At 40.0% G+C, this 24,507-nt stretch overlaps 1 protein-coding gene across 3 annotated transcripts in view; it reads left to right on the forward strand.

The window, feature by feature from the left end:
* Window positions 1–22,795, forward strand: part of APP (amyloid beta precursor protein) — a 216,670-nt gene extending 193,875 nt beyond the window's left edge. For all 3 annotated transcript variants that reach the window (XM_054056832.1, XM_054056833.1, XM_054056835.1), the window contains 4 exons: window positions 676–729; window positions 10,881–10,981; window positions 14,056–14,202; window positions 21,555–22,795. In XM_054056832.1, coding sequence (XP_053912807.1) covers window positions 676–729; window positions 10,881–10,981; window positions 14,056–14,202; window positions 21,555–21,656 — 404 coding nt within the window. In that variant the 3' untranslated portion in view covers window positions 21,657–22,795. The remainder of the gene's footprint in view (window positions 1–675; window positions 730–10,880; window positions 10,982–14,055; window positions 14,203–21,554) is intronic.
* The last annotated feature ends 1,712 nt before the right edge of the window (window positions 22,796–24,507 follow it).

A 24,507-nucleotide genomic window follows, 5' to 3' on the forward strand; every position in this document is an offset into this window, starting at 1 on the left:
CCATCAACCTTAGGTTTCAGCTGATGAAACCTTAGTATAATAATACAAGATTTCTGTAAAACTGTCCATGACAGACAGTTGGGTAGAAAGTGGTGTTTCTTCTTTGCTTCCCTTTCAAAAATGGAAGACAAATTTGCTGTCTACAAATCAGAGCATATCGGGATGAAGTATTGATTGTATTTGCAAAATGCACTTTACTTTTTTTCAGAACTTACCGGTAATGCTGCTAAGAATTCCTGTCTAAAGGAAAAAGGAGTCAGGACTTAGTTTATAACTCAACATTGATCGGGAGTAGCTACAATAACTCATCATGTCTGTTCTTGCTGTCAGTTCCAATGAGAAAACTGGAAAAAGTTCACATGTAATGAATAGTGCTTTGGTCTATAGACGGAAATTTTTTGATCTTGCTGGTTTCTCACATTAAACAGTAACCAGAATATGATGGAAATTTGACATATCATCTGTGAGGCTTTCCATTTGAAGTTATGCCTATCCTTTCCACTTATTTCCAGAACTTCCTGAAGGCAGATCTTTTCTAGATGTGGCTCTGGTAACTTTGTTTATGCAGTATGTCTGTCCTGCACTGTCCCAACAGAAAAGCAGTTGACTTGGTCATTTTGGGGGATTTTGTTTATTTTCTGTTTGCTTTTTTGTTTCTTTTCTGCACGTGCCCAGTTGAGCCAGTTGATGCCCGCCCAGCCGCAGACAGAGGACTCACCACACGACCAGGTATATAACTTGCATGACTTTTACCTAACATGTATTTTCGCAGCATGCGTGTGGTCTGCTTGAGCTGAAATGATCCCCTTACCTTTGGTATAACCTTCTTTTAGAATGTAATGCTATGTCATGAACCAGGGAAGGGTTCCCACCTAAGCCCCTGTGAGCCTGTGTGGGTGCTGTCTATGAGTGTGTCAAAGGCATTTAGGATGCGTACTTACAGAGGGAGTAGGACCTAGAGACCTAGAACTGACACGCATATCAAGTTGTCATCCTTTCTATTGATAATGCTTTGGTAGGTGCAGGAGGCAGTAGACAGGGTACCCCCTAGTGCAGAGAGTGCTTTTAATTTGAGAATATATGACAGAAATGTTGAATCCTCTGTGTAGACTGTACAGTTTCTTGTAACTTGGGGCTAAGAAAGAATTCATGCATACAATTTGAGAATTAAGGAGGGCATCAAGATTTTGTGCTGTGATACTTATCTTCACTAGCTCCAGATATCTAAAAATTCATGCATATAGTCTCCCTCTGGATTCACTGAGAACACTGCTATATGGCTATTCATTCCAATCTAGGATAGAGAGGAGTGATTATTTGCCCTTTATGAGTACCTGTGTCTTCCTGTTGATATCAAAGTAATAGCAAATGACTAGCTTGAGTCAGGCTGCAAATGTTTGGAAAAGTTAAATTTTCAAAAGTACCAGATTGCTTTTCATATTAACCTTTTTTGCTTTTTAGGTTGTGTTTCCCCATGTTTTGGTTTAGGGTTATCTAGAAATGGCTGATTCCATTGAGAGCGAACAGCCTTTTATTTCAGAAGAGAGTACTCTCTCCAACACGTAGTGAGATTAGATTGTTACATTTTAGGGTCAGATTTTTTTCAGTGTCACATTATTGTGGTTTTTTTCTTCAGATCAGATAAAAATGATCAATTTGTCATCTTTTTCCCTCCATCTTTTCCTCCAAACATCCATTAGATAGCATTATGGGCAATACCCTCCTGGTGTGTTTAAACCTTTCTGATAACACATTGGTGTTTTTCTGAACTACAGAAATGGCTACAGTGGGAAGTAAAGTAAGCTCATATGTTACAGCAGTCAGGGTGCATGTCAGGGCTGGCGAGGTGGTGTGTTCCTGGCACTGTTTTAAGAGTCTGGCATCTTTGCTTCTGTTTAGAGTCTTAATTGTTAATGCCATGAAGAGAGCCTAGAAATAGGTACAGAGCTAGCGTATAACAGTGCCAGAAATCATAGGATCAGGGAACTTCCACCCAATACCGGGTTATCTCTGCCCTCTCAAATAGATTTCTTCCCCAAGAGCAGTAGAAATATCATCGCAAATAAAACATGAATGTGTTTAAGCAAAATTTTGTAATTTTCTAGCAGTTTTCTTGTAATACTAAAGTTTATAACTGTTAATTATTTTCAGTCATCTTGAAAATCTCCCGTTACGAGGCCTGTATTTGTTACTAAAGATTGTTCTTTCCTCCCTTCTATTCCCGCACATATCTGCACACACGTAACAGAAATCTTTTATGTCCTTTCTCTACAGAAAGTATTTTCTTACACTGCCACACTGTAGTTTTAGAGTGAAATAATGCGATTTAGTCCACTGTATCAGAGTGCTTTGTTGGTTGAGGTGATACAAATAGCACTAAAAATATGGCATAAGTCATGACTAACTTCAGTGTTGTGACCATTATGGCTTGAAATTTCCAACAGGTACAGGAACTTTTGCGCTATGAAAATCACATGGGGTATTTCCTCAGTATTCTGGTCAAGTGCGGAAGTAGTGCTGTCCAGGGGCCTGTGCCACCTTCTTCGCTTCTAGCACGGAGTTTAAGTGTTGCCAAGGTCCCTGCTTTATTTTTGGCACAGAGGGTGAACCCCTCCAGCCTGGCAAGGATGAATGCTGAATGTAGAGGGATGGTTCTTTCCCTGGAGAGACTGAAGTCTCACTGCTGTGCCTGCATTCCAAATTTCGCAGCATAAAATGTCTTGCATGTGGATGTGAAAAGGAGATTTTGCACCTTTACAATAGTGCTAAATGTATCATAACAGTAAACAAAACATATTCTTTTCACCATTGCTAGTAGGCCTTACGTTCCTTAAACTGTGAAATACAAAAGGGATTCTAACATTTTAAAAATGTGTGCTTTAAAATTGTTTTACTTCCTAATTATAAATAACATTTCTGTGTTAGAGGTCGAAAAAGGAAAACAGATACTTTCTTGCAGTCACTGTCTTTGGTGGTAGTCAGCTTTTTAATGGTTTGGGGATGTTCTTTATAGAAAAGCTGAAAAAAAGAGGATATTATTCTTGAATGAAAAAGTCTTACCAAGGGACTGAAGGCAGGTTAATACATGTGGCTGCTTGTGACACTTTGTGTTGTTTTAATTGCCCAGATTCTTGTTCATTTCTTGAAAAGTTTGCCCTTTTCCTAGTCCTGATTTTTCAGTTTGCGGTTCTACTTGTTTTGCTAAGTGAACAATGTGTTGACCTGCTTCTTCAGGGTGAAAATACAAGTGTCATGTCAGCCTGCAACAGTCCGAGCTAGGGAATAAGAACTAGTGAATGTTTTGTGGGTGTTCAGAATCTTTGAAGAAAATCAGCTCTGAAAGAACTAAAACATAGAAACATTGTGCCCTTTTTTTTCTCTTTTCCATTTTCTTTTTACCACTTTTCACCCACATAGCATCCTTATAATGATCACTACATTTTTCTTAAAAGATGTTCAAAGTCATGCAGATTATCTTTGTCTCTTTCCCACAAGGGAGATCATTTGGTCACAGTACAGAAAAGACGAGCAAGTACTTAGTTGTATTCATGATAACTAGAATCTTGTTACTTCACCACATCGTGTTCTCTCTTTCAAAAAATAAATAAAGCCTATGAGTGAAGTCAGGAAGTGTGAAAAGTTGTCCAAGCCATAGAGAGCAAAGCTTTTGAGTAAGGACCAAGTTTAAATCATTTACTAAAATTTAAGGCTCTCTGCCTTGGCTGTCATCAGTTGAAGCTCAAATTTGAATCTGATTTACACCAGTCCCAGGAGAAGAGTAATGCTGGGGAGACCCACATTTCCTGGAACAGATAGGTTGTCCGTGAGGTTCACTAGTGTTTGAAAAGGAATCTAGTGCTTCCACATGCTGTCCTTGAACTTTTTAATTCACAAATTGGCGAAGAAAAATAAGAATTATGCCTAAATACCTTTCTTGCCATCTCTTTCCTGAAAACGAAATAAGCAGAGATGATAAAAGGTCAAAGGGAAGGAAAATGTCTAGAATGTACTAAGCAGTCTTCAGTGAGCTGGTTTTTAATACAGCAGAAAATGAGAAGAGATTTATAACATGTTTCTTGCTATTTATAAATGACTTCATACAGGAAGATGTTGGAAGGCTTCAGTCCAGCCTGAGAACTTCCAGAGGAGTTTCAAATACAAAGAATACTGCTTTCCTTGGTAGCCTCACTGTACTAACTTTTTCAGTAGTGTTTCTTGCCCCTGGCCCAGAGGTCACTTTTTCCATGATGAACATTTAATTTCTTGCAGCTGAATTTTGAGTATGTGTTTATTAGTAACTTTTTTCCCTTTGTGTGTGTGCATGTGTGTATATAGACACAGACATTTAAGAAGAGGTGTAAAAAACATCTTTAGATACTCCTAAGCAAGCTCCTTTTTACTCATGTTAATTCAGCAGGTCTGATCTGTGGAAACGGAGTGGAGGTTAGAAAACCTGCCATCAGAATGGATGTTGCTTAGTATCAGCAGATTTTCTGAAATTCAAGGTGATAAAGAAAATAACCAATACTCTGTTCAGGGTAGATCATGTTCTTGTTTGTTGCACATTTGCAACTGTAATTATACCACTAACAGCTGTAATTATATCACTCGCAGGGTGCCCATAATTCACAGTGCAAGGATTTATGAGATTAACTGTGTTACTTTCTTCCATGTAGTATAGTTTGGGGTGAGGGTTGCATTCACCCAACTCTTTGTCTGTTGATTTGTTTTACAAACAGTCAATAATTTTGAGGAGACATTGCACATAAAGCTGCTTAAGTGTCTCTGGCCCTTCCGCTAGGAAATCATGATATGCCTGTCTTTAATACATTATATAGAAAGCTGAGGGATTTTTTTTTAATATATGATTGCAGAGGCTCTGTAAGCCTAATGGCTGTTCTGCAGAATCATTAGCACATATGCTGCAGTCTGTATGAGGTGAGGGTATAAAGCAGCTTAGTGAATTATTTATGATTTTCTTGCCAGAAATTGCCAGGGTAGGGTTTTTTTCCTGTCTTTGTGATGTTTGTTCAATACAGTTGTCTTACGCCAGCTATCTGCAGCTACCAAATAAAAATCATTAATGGATTTTTTCCATTTGATTATTTTGTTTTCTAAATCAGATATTTACAAACTGTATACAATTGTATGTAAATACAGCGTATACACAGCCGTGTGCATTGATGTGCTAGAAAGATTACCAGCTTTTATTTGGTTTGATTATTTATTTTTACATACATGTTACATTATCTCTGGTATTCTGAGAAAGAAATATTTCATGCTAAATTCCAATGAGATTCCTTTTTTGAAAAGATAACATTCTTTTTTTGTGCTTATTTTCTCCAATTTGAGAGTCTTGTAGTCATCCATGAAGTAAAAGCAAACCACCATTTCACTAACTTCCAAGGAGACACCAGAAAATTTTAGCTTCTTACAGTCTTAAAACTACTTAGTCCTCAAAGATACTTGAGTTGTCCTTACAAAACTGAGTGCTAATTAACAACTATATAATTAAAAGCCCATCATAGCTCATTTTGGTGGGTTTTATTAGATGGTTTTTAAGCCTGTGTTTTTGATGGCTGAATAGTTTTATCAGTTTTTCTAAGGAGTTAGAAGTTAATATATTTACCAGCTGAATTGTAGCATTTTTAAATTTAGGTCATTAGGAATGCAACTCCCTAAACATAGATAGCATATAACTCAGAAGAAAATGCACTACTAATTATCATTATTTGTGAATTTGCAGTGAGGCTGTTGCTCTTACTTTCCTTCTTTTACATTGGCTTTTGTGTTTCGTTTTTATGATTTAGACTTGTTAGTGAAAAAAACATCATTTTGTGTCAGAATTAAATTTCTTATTATATAGTTAACTTTTATTTGTATGCTTGTCTTCAGTGCAAGAATAGAGTGGTATTAGGCAGCCCCTTAGCTATTTGCTTCTTACCTGATTCACACACCTCTGATAAAAGTTTTGGAAAGACCTTTAAGTTTTTCCTTCTTCGGTTACTACTTTTGAAAAATAAATCTTTAATTTTACCATACAGGACTAAATATGCAGTCACCAGGACAGCAAAGTGAATGGAGAGGAGTCTGTTCAAATAGAAAGTCTAAGTTCTATAATGTAACGTGGCGGAAAGGCATATATAACCCCACATATATTTTTGTCTCATAGCAGATATTTAGTTCATTCCAGTGCAGATTCATGCTTCTCTTACTATATAATTGATTATTTGCAGAAGACCACCCTTTACCCTAGTCATACTTTTAAAAGTCGTTTTCCTCACTTCTAAGGCAGATAGGAGGAGGGGAAAAAAATAGATATCAAGTTTATTAGTGCAACAGAAGGTTTTCCTTTTCCTGACTTTTTTTTGTGTGCTAGCTGCCAAAAACTATATTTAGTAAGTCTAACATCATTAGCTTTGTGTTCAGATCCCATGGCATTTTTGTGGATTGGTGAGTAAGACCAAGTAGACCATCAGACCTTGGTCACCTGGCCCAAATCAAAACATTTCTGCCTGATCTAAAGGCAAAAGATTGTTTAACCTCCTGCGTCCTGGAAGTACGGCTCCCATGCTGCTGTTTGACGGGAACCAGAGGAGGGAAGGAATCCCTCAAAGAAATGTGGCTTTAGGGGGAAGCCTGAGCCTGCGTTTTTCCAGCAGCTAAGACTACTGATGAATTTATCGCCCTCTACTGCTCATTGATGTGAAGGCTACTGACCTGTTCTGCCCCCTGAAATGCTGCTGTAACTACTGCCCGTAGTGTTTGGCTCTGTTTAACTGAAGCTAACAAAGACGCGTGGTCTAGGCTGTCATAGCTTGCTTTCAGTGGAAGTGATCAGAGCCCAAAAGCAGAAGTATGCAAACCCATTATCCTGCCTCTAGCAGTGGTGCGTGCAGGTTACCTAAGACCTTCATCTCTGCCTTATCCTCCTGGCACGTCCACTGAGCTCTTGGCAGACAGCATTTCATAGATTCCAGGACTAGAAATTGTATTTTCACCATTGTGATTAGTAACCCTGGATGAAACTTTCTTCTTGTCATTTGTTCATTTGTATTTTGAACATCCTCATGATTTGTGTCAATGAGTTCCACAGTCCGGTTTTGCGTTGTATCAAGTTATATATACAAGGTCTGACACAAAAAGAGAGACTGTGCCTGTAACTCTTCTTACTTAAAAACATCAAGAAAATCACCTACAATCACCTTCAGAATAGTTCTGTTCTGAGTTGACACACAGCTATATATGATGCTGCTGACATTCAAAACAATTCTGCAGATCATTTTCTGAAAGTCTATTGAGGCTCTCTGTCATTTTTGCTTTCACATCTACCATAAAAATAGGTTTCTTTGAGCACCAATCTTTGGGAGCCAGATCTGGTGAACAGGGTGGGTGCTGAGGCACAGTGATGTTACTACCTAAAAACTACTTCACAGGCAAAGCATTGTGGGCTGGGGCACACTGACATTTTCCAGTCAAGGGTAAGAAAGCATCTATATTTGAACAAGTGCCCACTTGTACTGAGTGAAGTGATAGAGTTGAGCCTTGTCTCACGGTGACAGGTTAAAACATGTTCTGTAATGACCTCTTTGTTTCTCCTCTCCCACTCTTGGTTCCTGAGCTATAGGGTTGGTCTCAGGTTTTCTGTGTCAGACCTCATACATACACTTTGGTTTGTTGGTGTTTAATCTCTGTGTCATAGCCATATTGGAGTCCTGTACTTTCTTAGGAGAAATAATGAATGACCATTCCCTTGGAGCAGACTTTCTCCTTGTCATTCACAGTCATACAGGCCTCTGTACTGTTTCCCCTCAGTTGTCTCGTCCAGTCTGAAGACTCCTGATTTGTCTCGTCCTGCTTTTACAGAAACCATTTCATACCAGTGATTGTCTGTGTCTCCCAATGTTGTATCTTTTCTAAATCTGCTGCCTTCATTTGAGATGGGGTGACCAGAATAGATAGCCAGATTTAAAATGATGATGCATCATTTATACAGTCGTGTAACAATGTTTTCTATTTTCTCATAATTACTCCTAGCTTTCTCTGTGCCTTTTTGACTGCTACTGAGCCAACTGCCCACAGAGTTACTCACAATGACTGCAAGGTCTCTGTCCTGGGTGGAACAGAGCTAAATTAAAGCCTTTTGTTGTGTATGTATAGTTAGGGCTGTGTATCCTTGCAAACACCACTGTACATTATATCAACATTGAATATCATTTCCCTTTTATTGTGCACTTAGAATGTGTAATATCCTTCTGCAGTTCTTTGCAGGTGGTTTTACTTTGACTGTCTTTCCTTTTATTTTTTTTGTCCAACTTTGTCATGTCACTGTTCATTCCCTTATCCAGATCACTCTACAAACAGCACAGATCCTTGTGAGACCCTGCTGGTAACCTTCCTCCATTGTGAAAAATAGCTGTGTATTTACACTCCATTTCCTATCTTTTGATTAGTTTTGGAAAGTTGTGTAGAACTTTCCTTCTTAGTCCTTACCATCTTAGCTTCTATCAGAGCTTTGATGGAGGACATTCTCAAAGACTTTTTGGAAGTCCAGATTCACCCCAAACTGAATCACTGTTCCCCATGTGCTTCCTAATTCTTCCAGTGACCTCTAAGAGCTCTGGGAGGCTGGACTTCTCTCAACAAAAGACAAGTTGATTCTTCACTGATTTATCTTATATATGTAACGATATGTTCTAATCAATGTTTTTTAGTTTCAGTGAATTTGCCAGCTGTAACAGCAGAGTTGTGCAGTTCCCCAGGTCCTTGCCTTGGGGTTGTTTCCAAGTGGTCTTTTGCCAGCGTGTCTAAAGGGCAGCAAGTGTGGCTGTGGACAGTGGTGAGCTGCTGGGAGCCAGCTGCCTCTTCAGCCGCCGTGGCTGTGGGCAGTAAAACAAGTCTTGGGAAAGCCTTTCCTCCCCAGCTTTTTAATCTCTGAAGTACTGCTATTCCTATGTTGGATTCCCGCCCCCCCCCTCCCTTTTTAATCCTAAGAACAAAAAAGTGAGGGGTTTGAAGAGATGAGCCTCTATGTAGCCAGATACGCATTCTTGCTTTCTTCACTTCCCATTGATGCCAGCGTAGGGGCTATTTTGAGATGGTGCGCAAAGGAGACTAAATTGTGTTCTTATTTTAATTTCGAAAGCTAACCATAGGTGTTTTGAGGGTAGAAATGTAAACCTCTTTTCAAGTACCGTGTGAGCTTTATTTTCTTCACCTCCATTTCTTCCTGCATTTCATTGACAACATCGTGGTTTGCTTTCAAACTGCAATTCCTTAAATGCTTTACAGTTCTTGCATTTAGAAATGGTTTTTCATATGTAAACGCCATGATATGCCTGTGTCAGTGCTGTAAGGTGTTATCAATAATCAGATGCTTAATAAAGAAATTTGAGATCTTTAAGTGCTTTATTCCTAGGGAAAAAAAAAAAAAAAAGATGATTCTTGTTCACTTGTTTGCATGGTTTACTGTGACAAGAAAGATAAGAACCTTGGAATGGGATAGTATGTGCAGTCCAGAGAAATTATTGGGAAGGCCTCTTCTTGCTGACTCATAATACAAAAATAAATCCACATTTAATGAAAAAAAAAATTGCACATTCAAAGGCAATAAAAGGGCAATAATTCTTGCATTGAGTGCTACTTCAGACTGTGGAGCTCATCAGCACATGGAAGTCTTCAAGGATTTATTGAGAGTCCAGGGAGATGGTGGAGCACAAAAGCAGTCAGTAGTGTTAAGAATTTTAAAAGAGGTTCTTCCTCGTCAGAGCTTAAGGTCAGCCCAGAATACTAAGAATGAAGGCTTAGTGAGAGGAGTTGGTGTGATAAAATGCTAACATAAATATAGACAGGGAATGTGAACCAGTCTGTTCTTATTACATTAGATACTCGTGAACACAGTGCTTCTGCAGTCCTTATACCTCCAAGGAATATGAATGTCAGTTAGTTGGTACTGAGAAGGAAAATAACCTTATCTATAAATGCCAATATGTTCTCTATAAACCAGAACCAGCTTTTCAGGACAAAACATTCATAGATACATATATAGGATGCACTGCTCAGCTGTTGTAAGTCTGGCTCATTCTCATAAGGCTGTTTTCCGGGAGGAGATCCTTGCCTTCTTTCCAGTTAGACAACTGCAACATCTCAGCTTCACACCCATAAGGAGAGAATAAGATGCAAACTATCTACAATTAAAATCCCTGTGAGCTTTGCTTGCTTGCTTTGCTGTATGTTTCTAATCAGGAGGGACAGTTATCATCTCTCAGACAGAGATCAAGACTTGAATCATTAATTCTAAGCAGTCTGAAATAAAACAAATAAGGACTTTGTAGACTTCACAAACATTTCAGTTATTTGTACGTGTTTGTGCAAAAGGTAGAGATTGACAGGAAGTAAGAAAACATAGTATCTGGGGTTCCCCACCTCACACGGTGGGTGGGTGTTTTTTCCTCACAGCAGCCTGAGCTTAGGGAGAAGGAAGATTTTGGCCTAAACACCAAATTTTCTTGATGTTGCTAAAAAGGCTGTTGGAGCCAATCTGTCTGCATCCTGTGAGCTAATTCAGGAGACTGCTCCTGGTCCCTCACAGCTTAGTTCCTGCAGTGTTACTTGCGGAAAGCCCGTGATGCTTGTACCAACATAGCTGCACTGGATTAAAGAACATTTAACAGAGGAGAAATTTTACCAGTTCATTCTGTGTCACCTCTGTGGGACCGAAACATCAGATGTACCTCACTCTCCTCCCAGTTCCCTTTCACATTGCATCACACCTCCTCCGTGTGAATGATACCATTGCCTTCTGCTCTTGTAGCGGTGGAGGTAAGCAGCGCATGATTGAGTCAATTACTTTCATGAATTGTCATTGCGGTGCAATGCAGGTTCCGGCTTGACCAATGTTAAAACAGAAGAGATATCTGAAGTGAAGATGGATGCGGAGTTCCGGCATGACTCAGGATATGAAGTTCATCATCAAAAGCTGGTGAGTGAACAAACAGTGCTTTTCAGACATTAATTTTGAGTTGCCGATTCAGTCTTGAATTAGTGGGTCAATTGTGGCCATGTTTCCCTGGAGTGATGTGGATACTGAAGGTCCCAACAGAAACTTCGCATGTGAACAGATTATGATTTTTCTGATTCTCTCTTGAACGAGAGTAACCCTGAAAAAATTACAGTGCAGAGGATTGAAAATCATTAAGTTTCGCTTGAGAGGAAATTTTACCAGTTCCTGCTCTTCCCCTTTCATGTGACCGGATGTGGGCAATACTTTTCCCATAGTCCATCTGTCATGGTCTCATGACTAAAGAGAAGGGTGACAGAGGAAGGGAAGAGCTAGGTAAGTTTAAGAGAATAGAAAAAAAAGTTTGATGGAGACATGCAGCATGGTGCTGGTGACACTGTTTCAGGAATACATTCATTTTCTGTCAAAAGAGATAGTGGTGGTACATGAAGGAGGCTGAACTTCATGGAACATGACCTTTTGCAACGTTGCGTGACGGGGATAAGTGCAGATTCTCCACTGGCCTTAGTTTTAATTTGTACTTGGCTGTGTCTGTGTGTTTCGTTCCTTAAGGTGTATTAAATTATTAACACGTGAAAAGCAGGTAGGAGCAAAATATTATTCCCTATTTGAACTATGCTTCCTAGGAACACAAAATTAACAATCAAAAGCAGTGTAAGTAAGAACAATCATCTTCTAAAAGCTTTTTTCAGTTCCTGAAAAAGTAATGAAGAACCCATGCAGCAGTGTTGACTATAAACCTTTTCTGCATCCTCTTTTGTGAAGGTTTATTACATGATGAGATTTCAGTTCCGTGACTTTTAATATCCTGATATTAAACTTGAAAGCTTTTTTTCTTAATATATTCTTAAAGCTAAGTGGTGCTGAAAATTAAAATTAACATGGGACTCAAATTTGCATTTGAACTAGGCAATCGCTGTGTGAAAAGATATTCTGTCATCTCTTTGATGCCCAGAGCTGAGAATTCCCAGTTTGACGAGTTAATCCAAAATGCATTAGCACTAATTTGGGAACTTCTGATGTGCTTAGCTCAGATGGGTTAAACATCCAGATGGAGGAAACCCATGCAGTTTACTGAAGGGAGGGAACTTACAGGAATGTGTTTTAGAGACAGTAGTTATTGATCCTGTGTCACATGCACTTCCCAGCAGTGACCTGTTATTTAAGTGGTTTGATACAATCCTGATATCATGCTGTAAACTACCCTTATTGTGATGGCTGATAAGGAATGTGTTGCAATCCCTGCACTTGAGTAATTTGCATTATGCTTAAAAGGGGGCCTTTCCAGCTTTTCAAAGCATTTTATGCTGTACTCCTTCCTGAGAGGTACAGCCATTATTTAAAAATTGTAAGTTGTCCTCTAGGTTATCTTTTCAATTGAGACTGAGCAAAGAGTCCAGTATTGCTGAGAAATTACTAGACTGCCGCCTTACTGCTGCTTGTTTATCAGATACCATATCCTAGCCAATGCCCTTTTCCATTAGCTTTAATCCAAAAGCAGTAAGCAGAACATACTTTCATCTATGTTTTCCTTCTGTGACGTGGTAGGATTTACTGAAACGATTTCCTTAGGATATTGCTTTGAATTCAGCTGCATGTTCTATTTTACATGCAAACTTCTGCATTGAGCTGAAATTGCAGTTATTTTCTTCATCATGAGTGTTCACATTTTGACTGTACACTAAGTTGATTTTCACGGCTCAGAGTGTTTAAGGCCTTCCTCTGTTGCACGTGGATGTTAGCTGGAGCATTTCATAGTGCTCTGAAATAATATGGTAACAGAATTTCAGTCCTGGGCAGGTAAAATTGACAGAAGAAATTATTACTTCACATCGTTTTATGCCAACCCTGTCCATTGTGTGTGTACTTTCTAGTGAATTCTTAACTTTGTTTAAACACATTTCTCGCTTATGAGTAGGAACAATATAAATATTTATACTGCATGCTCTAATACCTCTCAGAGGAAGATTGTGTTTCTTAAAGAGTGCAAATGTTATACAGCTCATTATAATTCTCAGCTGGTTTCCTGCTTCCCTCTGCATTTTTGTTAAATACTTGTCAAAGTATTTATTCTTTCAGAATGAGGTAGTCTTACAGTTCTGTGAAAATAATTTATTCTCTAATCCTTTTTGCCTATTTTGTTTAAAAATAATAATAATTATTGACAAGTGGACAAAAGGTTTGTAAAATACACACAGATGTAAAATAATCCAGTATGTTCCATGAATACAAAACAGAACTGTGAAAACAGTCACCCTCTTTTCATACCTATTCCCGTTGCTAAAAGCCAGTCTTTTTAAGTGCATAGTAAAGCATCTTGCTGTTTAGTGTTTTGCTTTATCAGTACATATAATTTAAGCAGATGTTTTCTTCACACAACTTACCTCATCTAGGTCTCACATGAATATTGTCATCCTCCAGTTATGGCTCATTCTCCCTTTACCCTGCAAAATCGTGAAGCGTCCCTTGGTAGTCACTTCAGTCACTTCATGCTTGGTTTTGTTGACCTCTTGTTTCTTTGGTGTGAGAATTTTCTCCCAACTGGTTATGTGCAAGTTTCACTGTTGTCCTGCAGGTCTTCACTATTGTTTTATTGAAGAAATACATCATAGTCAAAACAAGCCACACAGATATAGATTTATGAACACTTCCATGATTAACTTTCTAAAAATAAAGAAATGTGTATGCTCCCTGGTTACTCCTCTACAAGCTTATCAGTCATTTTTGCAATTAGCTTGACTCACCCAGGGAGAAAAAAGCAACTACTATTTAAGACCTGTGTGAAGCAGAAACATGGAGATGAGCCTGAGCTACAGCACTGCTACACCACAAGTGATATATGTCTCCAAAATTGATGTTCTCCAGCTATGAGAGCTTTGTGGTACAGCGATTCAGTTTTGAATTATTAGGGTGACATGCAATACTGTTTAATTACTGATACTTCAATAGGCTTTATATTGCCACAGCAGGTGGACAGGCTAGCCAAATAGTCAGTGAGCTTTTTCTTAGCCACCTTCCTTTGTTTTTCTTTGTAGGTGTTCTTTGCTGAAGATGTGGGTTCAAATAAAGGTGCCATCATTGGACTTATGGTGGGAGGTGTTGTCATAGCAACAGTGATTGTCATCACTTTGGTGATGCTGAAGAAGAAGCAGTACACATCTATTCATCACGGGGTTGTGGAGGTAAGAAAAGTATCGAGCACAACTGGTGTCAGGTGTACAACACAGTCAACGTGATACTATGTAAATGCATTTACAAATGAAGAAACCATGGTTTTGGCTAGCCTAACATTCAGAGCTGGAGTGGTTGCATCTGTCAGAGTGGAATCAAATAGCCTTATTTTGTAAATGCAGACACCGTAAGCCATGTTAAGTTGGGTGTAAAGCCACAAAAATCTCTTCTGGAGCTATCCCACACCACTCACCTCATAATGTGAAAATTCATTTTATTCAACCAATGAGCAGTTACTACAGAAGTGGAAAAATCTGGTTTTAGTGGTGTTGGGAATTCACACACATGCATTTCTTTATTTAGCTTGGAAATAAACATTTGAGGCAAGTCATCTGTGGATTGTTCTGTATGCTACAAGGGTTTTCCCTATATAGATACTTTATTACTTTTTGTTGTCTAAACAAGATTTTCTTTTGCCACCAGCAGCTTTTGATTTATGGCTAATCTGAAAGTCATAGAATTGAGAAGCAAATAGTATGTGGGACTCTTACATGGGATTTTCAAGGTGAAAACTCTTGTCTCTTTCCAATCTACCAAGTAAATTTGTTATCAGTTTACAGTAACTTAAAATATCTGTTGCTTGGATTTATGATAAGATCTCTGTAAGGAGCAAAACTTAATTATGAGTACTAAAAGGGGGTTCATATAACTTTCTTCTCCCCTTGTGTATTGATACCTAATTTGCCATTTGACTGTCTAGTGTGCAATTAAGTATTTGTATTAGTGAACACTTGAGACGCTTATATGCTTTTGCCTTCCAAAACTGTTATTTTATATATTTTTGATTGAAATCAAGTCAATATTTGAGTAAGCCTCTGTCTTAAGCTTGTGCTTGTGCATCCCTGTGTCCATGCTGTAGTTGCCCATGTGGTTTGAAAGAGAGAGTCTCTCATTCAAAGAGACATGCTTAGAAGAGCACCACTGTTTGGGGTAAGATTTGAGCAGACATGAAGCTGTGCAGATTTTTGGACCAAGAGGCATAAAATAGCAAGCAAGAATCTCGGCTGTAACATTCCAAATGAACGCTTCCAGCCTATTTTGTAGAAAATTGAAACAAGTTTTAGTTTTAAACCACCAAGCTGATAGCTGCTGCCAGCAGTTGTGCAACCTGAGACCCTCCTTTGGCTGAATTTAGAGACAACAAATTAGGCCAGGAGGCTTGTTAGGGCAAAGCCCTGCATCAGACATTGGATATGGACGTACCGTTATTGCAGTACAACTTTAAAATATCGTGTGGGCGTCACCTTGTAGAATGACATGGCAAAGGTAATCCTGAATTCTTATGAGCTTTCTTAAGTGATAGTGGACTTGGGAATGTTGGACTGGAAATAATATGCACAAGCTGAACAAGTAATTCATGTCAAAATGGCAGCATCACTTAGGGTATAAAAAATTTTACAGATAAAGCCATAAAGCTAGAGCATGCAGATCTACTAAGAATATTAGTCAATTTATAGTACCACACTGTAGATGATGTTGCCTCATCGATTTGCTGCATTATGTCTGGCATTGGCAGGCAGGATTGCTCATTCTGCCAGACTTGCTCTGTGGTCTTGGCAGACTGCATTGCCTGGCTGTCTGAGCTTCTCGCCTGCAGGAAAGGCATAACATCTATTTTTGTCCTAGGTTGGTGAAAATTAATTTTGTAGCACTTACTTTGTGGGGAAAAAAAACCGCCAAAGATCCATATACAGTTAGTGTTTAATATTCAAATGTCTTCAAAACTAAGCTGTTGCGTTCTAAAGAGGATTAATTTATTTAGCAACGGTGCACCTTTTATGTGCTGTGTAAAAAAGCACGAAAGAGCAAAATCACTTGATGTAAAAATAGCTGTACATCAGCTCTAAGTTGGCTGAGTATATTTTAACAAATCTTGCAACCTGTTTGTTTCATGTCAGAAGTTACTGTGAGAATTTAACTCTGTGGTAATAGATGCCAGGTTACAAAGAGGTCCTGTTCCACCTGTAGGCTTGTCTTCCAAAAAGTCAACTCTATAATACTTTTTCTCTTTTCACTATAATTTCTTTAACAAAAGACATTATTAGAAATCCTGTTTGCCTTTTTTTTAAGCTCTGAGGAGGAATATACTTGTCCTTTTTAGAGAAAGTGCCATAATGATTTTCTCCCAGGTCTGAGAATTAAAATGTTTCACCATGTTTCAGCCTCCCCAGGAAAAGGACTTCCACAGTTAAGTAGATAAATAACTGAATGATTGAAAGTTACTTATTGTATGTGCACATGGGAGCTCAGACAAACATTTTGAAGGTGTTTTTTGCTGATGTGCCCATCCCTGCTGTCTGTGGGAGTTTAATTCCTCTGTGAAAGCAGATGGCAAACCTCTCGCCTCTCTTGTGCTCTGGACAACAGCTGACTGTCTCAACTTGTCCTTTTTGAGGATCTTTTTGAAGCTTATTTGCTTCCTTTTATGGAAGCAGCATGTCCAGGAGGTGCATGTGGGGAGAGGTGAGAGATGAGTAGAGGCTCACAGAAGCAGCAGAGACGCCACTGAAATTGCTGTAGTCCTCTCCAAAATTGATTTCTTAGAGTCTGATCTGCGGATGTATATTAGGCAGCATCAATGCACCATTTTTTCAACAACAATGTTTTGTGCAGTACATCTCTGAGGGCTTCCAGCAGCTTCTGTCTGGGCTTTTGATCTGCTCAATGTGTGTAGAGGCAGCACGTGAATTTTTCTGCAGTATTACCATCTTCCTTACTCCACGTTAGGATTTTCTGTTTGAAAGGTGGAATGGAAGGGGATAGGTGGACAGTCTCAAAAGAGGTTATCTACCTGACCAAGCTGTTTTCTCAAGAGGCATCACATTGTAGAAATGAGAAGTGTCTAGGCTGTTTCTCAGCAGTGCTCGAGAACCCACACTGCATTCAACTTCTGCCACCTCCATAACGGGTGCAAAAAGCTTCTTAAAATGGTAAAGGGCTTTAGGGATTTACTGACAAGGAGATAATTGGGTTCAAGGCATGTCATTTGGCAGAGCAATAACTAGGACAGAGGTTGTAAGGAACGAGAGGAGTGGTTTGGCAGAGTCAAAATGGGTAAAAAATGTGCAGAAGAGAAGACATTCAGGATGAGTGATAGTGCACATAGGTTGGCGGTGTGATGGATTACCCTGTAGCAGACAGCTACAGGGAAGAGAGGTGCGAGTGTACCGGCACTAGTCATTTTAAAGGCAGAAGGGGAAATTAAAAAAAAAATATTGACTGAGACTGCAAGGAGGACCCTCAGTAAATGCCTTTCGTCTATGAACACCATATTTCAGAGGTTATTGGACTTTCACTGAAAACTAGTTTTATCAAAGTGGGGGTTTTAGTATTCAATAGTATCCAAGGATGTTAGAAATTCAGTCTGATTTTGCTGTCCTTTGTGATGTTTTTTGATAATCTTTCTCCTCCTTGATTTTCTTCTAATTTTCTCTAGTTTCTCATATTTTTTTTATTCTCTTCTTCCTTGCACTTCCTTTAATTCTTTTTAGTTATATTGTTGTCTTACCCTGTTTCTTTCCTGCAAGCGGGTTATGCTGTGTGTTTATCACATCTTCTAGTTCTGAATAAGAAGTGCTGAGTGGGAGGCTTAAGCTGAAACGGGTGACAGGGTTCAACAGTGTTGTTTGGAACTTAAATATGAAGAAGTACAGCACACAGGTTCTGGCATGCCCCTCCTTTGCATCCCAGCCTAGTGGAGGGAGCCTCCTAGAATGGGAGAGGCTCTGAGGCGTGTATTGGTACACAGAGACCCCGGTCTCTCAATGCCATTGCTTTATATTGCTTTATATTGTTGGTGGGTTTATTTGTGGACTGTGTGGCTCTCGCTTCTTGATTTGCATTAGCACCTCATAGTCCTCTAGCATGGTGTTACTGCACACGAGAACCAGGGCTGAAATGATGCTACAGCAACCGCTTCAGGGATGGAAGGAACAGTGGCTTTTCCTCCACGCTTGCTTTGCATTCCTATTTTCTGTAAGTGCTGAAGATGCTACAGGAACACTTACTCTTGTCTCTGCTTTGTTATTCTTTTCCCTTCACAGACATGTTAGTGACGGCTTTAGCAGCAACAGATGGCGTGCAGCCACATGGAAATAGTTAACACTGTTAAATTTCCATGATCCTTGGGGCAGGGATTAGGCCATGTTCTTATAAAGCCTATATGGAATGGGTTTGTTAGTCCCTACTGCTGTTACACTGATTACATAGGTTGAAAACAAGTGCTCTGCCAAACAGCAATAGTGTTGAGGGATTGACAGAAGTAGATTCACTACATAGGAATATAGATGGCATATCTGTGTGGAAGGAGAAGTTGAAAGCCCCTAAAGAAAAGACAGGTATAGCAGCAGGAGGCAACCCAGCCCCTGGATATATTTTCAGACATGAGTACCTCTCACTGCCTCTCACCCAGCCCCACCGCTGCTCTCTCTGCTGGCCATAGGTGAGACTGGAGCAGCAGGCGTGGACAAGTCTTTAAAATATGAGTGCACAGTTGTACACTGCCTGTTGAGCATGTTGTTGTACAGAAACGTCATGGGGATTTGGATGGAGAGGTTGAAGAGGAGACAGGCTGTGAAACTCCCAGGAGTTCTCCTGTCCTTGACAGATCCAAATGATTATTGACAGCCAAGCTGAACACTCACTGCTCGTGTGGGCTGGCCAGGGGAAGCTTGCTTCCTTCAGTAGAAGAGAGAAAGTTTCTTTCGTCAGTTCTGGAGAGAAAGGGAGGCAGGGGAAGAGAAACATTATTTTTTTCAGCCTTATTTCTACAACAAGGGAAATCTGGAAAGAGCAGCTTAGAGCTAGTGCACTGTCTCTAAAGAGGATCTCACTGCCTGAAAGCATGTCACAGGAAATGAAGAAATAGATGTATTTTGGGTTTATTGCATAAGAGAATTACTCCATGCAAATCCAACTTCAAAAAAAAAAAAAAAAAAGAAAAGAAAAAAGAGAAAGCCAGCCTTTGAATGGCAGTATTTTAGCAGCAAAAAAAGGCCCAGTTATATTGCAGAATCAGAAGAGACACAGGGAGTCCCATGTCGGCTCAGCCCAGCGATCCTTTCTGCTTGGCATTCTGTTCCCTTCTGACCAGCAAGAGTCATGGGCTTGCTGGAGTGTTTGGGACTCTCAGCTAAGGGGAGTTTTACAATAGCTTGTGAGCAAAAGCAGTATGTGACCTTTACAGCTGGGTATTTCACAAAAAATGTGCAATTATTCCTTAAGAAAAAAGAGATTTTATGGGAAATAGGGTGTTGATTGAAAATGCAGTTTGAGAGTTGGAACGTGGATGTGGAGATTTGGAGCAGGTACAGGTATGAAAATGGATCAGATTTGGGGTTAGCTATTCATATGAGCAGACCAATACACGTGACACACAGAGAACCATTTCTTCTCTTAAGTAATAAATAAAAGAACATCAAGACAGAAGATGGTGGTACTGTGGGAAAGGTGGTCCTGTGATATAGCCTACCAAAATAAATGAATGGCTGCAAAAATAAGCCAAGCTGCATGGAAGAACAGATCTTTAATCTTTCTCTAGGATATTGGATAACAACTTACTGAAGGTCATAGTTTGTTCTCACTGACACTGAGTTATCTCCAGTATTGTACATTGGATTTAAAATGAGTATCAGACATAAGTACTTCTCCTTTTGTTTGTTTGTGAAAAGCTTAGAGTAAGTTAGCCTGCTATAGAAGGCTTCTTGAGAGAATATGCTTTCCATTATCAGTTATTTTTATGCTAACAGTAAATGGATGCTTTTCCTAAAGGTCACCACTTGGAGGAATGCACGGGAAAATACCTAATACTTCAGTGTAGAGTTTAGGCATCTTCCTGATTTTCAATTTCTGACAATGTAAAATTCCACTTTTTTACCTTCTCTTTTAAGATCTCTCAACCACTAGAGGTAACAGGTGGCAGATGAAATAGCTGACAAACAGGCTTTCTTAGCTTTGTTTTCATAGATGTTTAGAAAGGTAGCCAGGATACGATAAGTTTTGAATATACAATAGCTAGTGAGCTATTTCAGCAGAGGTAAAATACCTAATCGACATTTAAAGACTGTTCTCAGCCACTCTTTAGTGGAGTTCTATATTTCTGTAATGTTCAGTGAAGAAACAAAATAATTTGTGGAGCCACAGGTATTCAACAGAGAGGTTTGACTGAGCTCTCTTTATGCCTGTCTTCCAAGTAATCAAGAAAGATCAATTTTTGTTAAATAGAAATACTTAAACCAGTGCAGACACATCAAGATGTTTGTCACTGAATTGAACCAAACTTGCCCCTAGAGCCAGAGAAGTTCTGCTTCTGTGAGAGTAATGGGATTTTTTGTTTACCTTGGGCCTGGCTACTCTGACATTTCCTTGCTACCCTCGTTTTATTTTTCCAATTATTTTTTCTTGGTCTTGAGACCACAGCATCTACAACACATCTGAGAGCACAGTATAGACAGAAGGCAGCCTCAAGCCACTTTCTTAGCTATTTAATGAGCTTTTTCTTTTCTTTTGAAATCCAGTTGCTGCCGACTACAGATACCAATATATATATCCTGGGGAGGGGACGGGGGGAACTAATACTGGAGGACTAGTGGGGAGGTGCAAAATCTATCCCCTTTTGTTTTTTGTGAAGTTGCATGCTTCCTGAGCCAGACAACAAAAACCAAAGCTGGTTCTGCTGAGTTTGGTCAGCTGGTTTTGGAGTCCTGCATTAAAAAAAAAAAAAAAAAAGTTGCAGAATTGTTCCTGTTTCCTTGTCTTCTCCTGCATGACTCTACAAAAAGTGAACCATGACTGTCCAAGCTGGAAGGTCCATCACTTGCAAATTGCTCCTCTGATATTGCGGGGTGCAATGCCCTCTATTGATTTTGTTCATGAGGCCACTGGCAGTCCTGCACAACTTGGAGGGAAAGGTTTCAGAGACAAATTCTCTCTTCGGACAATGTAAGAGCCTCCATGTCCTAGGTTTAATAGTTTGTTTAACGGAGAAGTATCCCCATCACTTCCCAGCCACCTTTCCTTTAGACTTTCTTGTGAGATTTGGACTGAGCTTGGAACCAAACTTACTTTCCCCGTTTCTGTTAAAAAGAAATAAAACAAAAAAAAAACACAAACAGAACCACAACTTGGGGGCTGAGGAACAAGCTTCTCTCAGCTTTAAACCCCGTGTTGAGTTTCAGAGGATGCTTTCTGCCTGAATGCACAGGATAGGGTTTCAAAGTATGTTGTGTCACCATAAAGGAGGGAAACAAGAGGCATGCTGTGAACTCAGCAAGAATCTGACCTTGGATATCTCTTCTCACAACAGGTGGATGCTGCAGTGACACCAGAGGAGCGCCACCTTTCCAAGATGCAGCAAAATGGCTATGAAAATCCCACCTACAAGTTCTTTGAACAGATGCAGAACTAGGACACCACAGCAACCTCATGAGTTGAACAGCAGAATGATTGCTTCACTGCCCATCGGTGTTCAGTTATAGAATAATGTGGAAAGAAAGGAAAACACTGTTTTATTATTTACTCATTCTCGCCTTTTGACAGCTGTGCTGTAACACAAGTAGATGCCTGAACTTGAATTAATAAAATCAGTAATGTATTTTCTCTCTCTTTCTCTTTACATTTAAGTCTTTACACTACATTATTAATGAATGTTTTTTGTGTACTGTAAAGAGGTTAGCTGTATTTAACTAGTGCATGGATAGATTCTCTTTCCCAATTATTTATCATGTAGCTCCTTAGCCAGTTGTATATTATTCTTGTGATTTGTGACAAAAATTAAGTCCTAATTGAAATATGCTTTAAGAATTGATGGGGGTTGCTTTCTGTGTCTGTGGGGTTTAGCCGCTTCTCTTTGCTGCGCATTTTTTTCTGATCACTATGCATTTTAAAGTAAAACAACATTTTTTAAAAAGTATTCCAGATGAGTTATTGAAATTCTTTTCCTCTGCAGCTGCATTTTATTGTACAGATTGTTGCTCCTGCTGTATTAGTGGCGTAGAAAACATGGGAATACACATTCGTTTCTTTGTGCCTGTTTTATGTGCACACTTTAGGCATTGAAAGGTAAATTTTATTTTCTTTTCATGTATCTTTTTGATCTTTAAAAAATATTAAAAAGAATCCCTGTTAATTGTGAGCACTTTGGGGGGGGAAAAGTGCCTGCTGGTCGAAAATTAACGGGGATCCTCTGCAGGATGATTGTACAGAACCATTGCTTATGAATTGATAGCTTTCTACACTGTGTTACATAAATAAATTAAGAAAAAACATTTCGGCAAGAGTTTTCTTTGGAGGCAGAAAACAAAGATGTCTGAAAATCATTTAAACAGAAAACTTGGATGTTCACACAGAGAGAGGGTTGGGAAGGGATTTTCCTACAAGGATTGTGGCATTTGCAGAAGAACAGAAGGATACAGCAGCAAAACAGGGTGGGACCGAGGGGCACCGACTTTGGCACATCTGCCCCTCTAAGATGTCATCTCTTTTTTTTCCTTCTTTCTTTCTTTCAGTTTGTATAATAGTGTTTTAATATAAATAAACACATTCCCAGAGGAGCCCTGTTGTAGTGTGTTTCTGCACCAACCAGCTGCCCTCACGCAGAGGAGTGCGGCGTGAATGACTAACCTCCCACCTCCCCATCCGTCCACAGGAGTGACTTTGGGGCAAGCTTTTCTCTCGTTACGCTGCTGCTGGCATATTGCTCCCTTGGCTTCCCAGTGAGGTCAATGCCCTCCAATGTGCCTCATCAGTGAACGCGGGGAAGAGCCTCTCAGGCTACAAGATCAGACTGGCACTGGGGTATGACAGTGGGTGCCTGTGGTGATTAAGGGGCATGGACTTCATTTGAGGTGCAAATGAAATCGTTTATCGAGTGAAAGTACAGAGCTTTTATACCCTGATCTAGCTTGTTAGCGGCTACCCCAGTAAAATTCCACTATATGACTTCATAGAGATAAAGACAAGAACTGCAGCTAGAGATGTACACCTTATCTCGATGATCCAGTGGGTCCTTTCCAAGCTGGTGATTCTATGATCTCCTTGTTACGCTTTCTGCTTCTTCACTTCTCACACACTTCACCAGCATCCCACGAGTACAGCTTAATGATTCAAGGACTCTCAGCTAGCTAGCAGGCTTCAGAGCAATGGCCGGTTGGTCTGTGCTCACTATTGACACGATAGGCATACCAGCGCAGCAGCCACCTGCACCAGCATGCGCACAATAGTGGAGTCTTTAAGTCTGTACATTTTAGGGACAAAGCCTCCTCTCATCAAATTCAACCCCAAACATGCTTTCTCCCATAGGTGCCCAGGAAGGCTAAAACGGCACCATCAGTAATTTTTTTCCATAGCTATTGGTGAGCTGTGGTACATAGACCCCAGCCTAGCACCTTCTGCTCATTTCCAGCTGGAACCTGACCAAGAGCTTCCTTCAGCTCTGGCTCTTTGCACAGGGAGAGAACAGTAACCCACACCACAAGGCTCACCTGCCCAGAGAGATGAGACCACAGCAGTGAGTGGATCCTGTGATCTTCAAGGCAGCCTCTGTACCCAGCTCATGGCAAGGACCCCATAGGTTGAACTTTGAGATCCATTGATGGAGCTACAGGCTGGCTTATAGAGTAACACTGGAGGAGCGTGCTGGCGGGGGTGGGGGGGTGGGGGGGGGTGGGAAAGGTAGTTACTGTTTCTTTGCAGTGAGTGGATTAGATGAAGCAGGGCTGAGGGAAGAGAGCTAGGAGCAGAACAAAGACAGCAAAATCTATCCAGGGAAATCCTCTTGTTAACTCCTTTCACCTGCAAGCCACAGCAGTCTCTCTCCAGCATCACCTGCAGCTTTTGTCTCAAGCAAGATGAAGTAGCACAGTCCAGACCTCAGCTAAGATATGACTAGACTTTCCAGCCCTATTTCACTGACTCGTCCCTCTTCCCTGTCCATGACCTTCCACAAAACCTCACTTATTCAGCCGATTCACCTCCTGGCCCAGACACAGCTGTGCTGGCCAGCTGAGCAGGAGGTATTTTGGTTCAGCAACTGGGCAACCTGGGCAGGTAGTTTCACAAGCCACCTGCGAGAATGCATTATGATGAAGAGGTACCAACTACTATGAACCAGTAGTGGGAGAAACTGCAGACCTTCCCATTGCCTGTCACCAACAAGGCATTCCCTTTGACAATCTATTCCCTTTGACCTCCCATCCCTGCTATATCAAGGGAATTCAGCACTAGGGACCAGAGGTCTGGAAATGCTTGGCGTTATTCGC

Source organism: Cuculus canorus, chromosome 1, assembly GCF_017976375.1.
Source record: "Cuculus canorus isolate bCucCan1 chromosome 1, bCucCan1.pri, whole genome shotgun sequence".
Classification (NCBI taxonomy): domain Eukaryota; kingdom Metazoa; phylum Chordata; class Aves; order Cuculiformes; family Cuculidae; genus Cuculus; species Cuculus canorus.